General features: G+C 64.4%; 1 protein-coding gene across 1 annotated transcript in view; it reads left to right on the forward strand.

Moving 5' to 3' along the window:
* The window catches only part of KANK2 (KN motif and ankyrin repeat domains 2), a 30,317-nt gene that overhangs the window by 22,597 nt on the left and 6,629 nt on the right, over window positions 1-1,091 (forward strand). Inside the window, 2 exon segments of the mRNA XM_027765556.1 lie at window positions 414-614; window positions 695-890. Coding sequence (XP_027621357.1) covers window positions 414-614; window positions 695-890 — 397 coding nt within the window.

Consider the following 1,091-nt stretch of genomic DNA (forward strand, 5'->3'; position numbering starts at 1 on the left):
CGGCCGCCATAGCCATTACGCTAACTGCTGGTGCCCTACCCGGTGTGAGTTTTAAGCCACCGGGTCCGGGATGCGAACCGCGGTCGACTACATGGGAATCCAGCGACGTAGCACTACACTAACTGTCAGTTCCTTCCCCTAAGTTTTTACATATGTTTCTACTTGTAATTTAGGAACCCGCTTTAGGTGGGTCAGCCAGGAGAGCCCCTGAGGAGGAGGCATGCAGGCTGAGACCTGAGTGGTCAGGAGCCAGTGGGAGGAGGGCCAGCAGGTGCACAGGCCCAGCGGAGGGCAGGGCCGGTTTAGTCTGCAGACCAGCCAGCCTGGGTGGGCCTGTTGACATCGGAGCACGCGGGAGCCATGGAGTGCTCCGGAGCTGGGGCGACCTGCCGTCCTTTCCTTGCCCTGCCCAGGCGGGACAGACAGCCCTGATGCTGGCGGTCAGCCATGGGCGCGTGGACGTGGTCAGAGCCCTGCTGGCCTGTGAGGCGGACGTGAACGTGCAGGACGAGGACGGCTCCACGGCCCTCATGTGCGCCTGCGAGCACGGGCACAAGGAGATCGCGGGGCTGCTGCTGGCCGTGCCCAGCTGCGACATCTCGCTCACCGACCGCGTGAGTGCCCCTCCCGTCCCCCGCGCACCCCGGGGAGGGCGAGCCCAGGGCGGGTGTCCTCAGAGCCGCCTGTCTCGCAGGACGGGAGCACAGCGTTGACGGTGGCCCTGGACGCGGGGCAGAGCGAGATCGCGTCTATGTTGTACTCGCGCATGGACATCAAGTGCTCGGTGAGCCCGGGGGGCGGGGCTGCCGGAGGGGCGGGGCTGCTCTCCTGGGGACGTCTTGGAGCCCAGGGAGGACAGGAGGCAGCATGGCTGGGGCTGCCTGGTCGCGGTGGGCCAGGCCCAGCGTGGTGTTCTTTCCTTTTTTAAAATTATTTTATTTCGGGAACCAGCAGTTAGCGTAGTGGCTATGTCGCTGGACTCCCACGTAGTCAACCACGGTTCGCGTCCCGGACCCCGTGGCTTAAAACTCACACCGGGCGTGTGTGCGTGCGTGCCCAAGATCCCGAGAGGAGAATGGAGGAGAAGGGAT

The sequence above is a fragment of the Tupaia chinensis genome, unplaced genomic scaffold (genome assembly GCF_000334495.1).
Source record: "Tupaia chinensis unplaced genomic scaffold, TupChi_1.0 Scaffold138665_1, whole genome shotgun sequence".
NCBI lineage: Eukaryota > Metazoa > Chordata > Mammalia > Scandentia > Tupaiidae > Tupaia > Tupaia belangeri.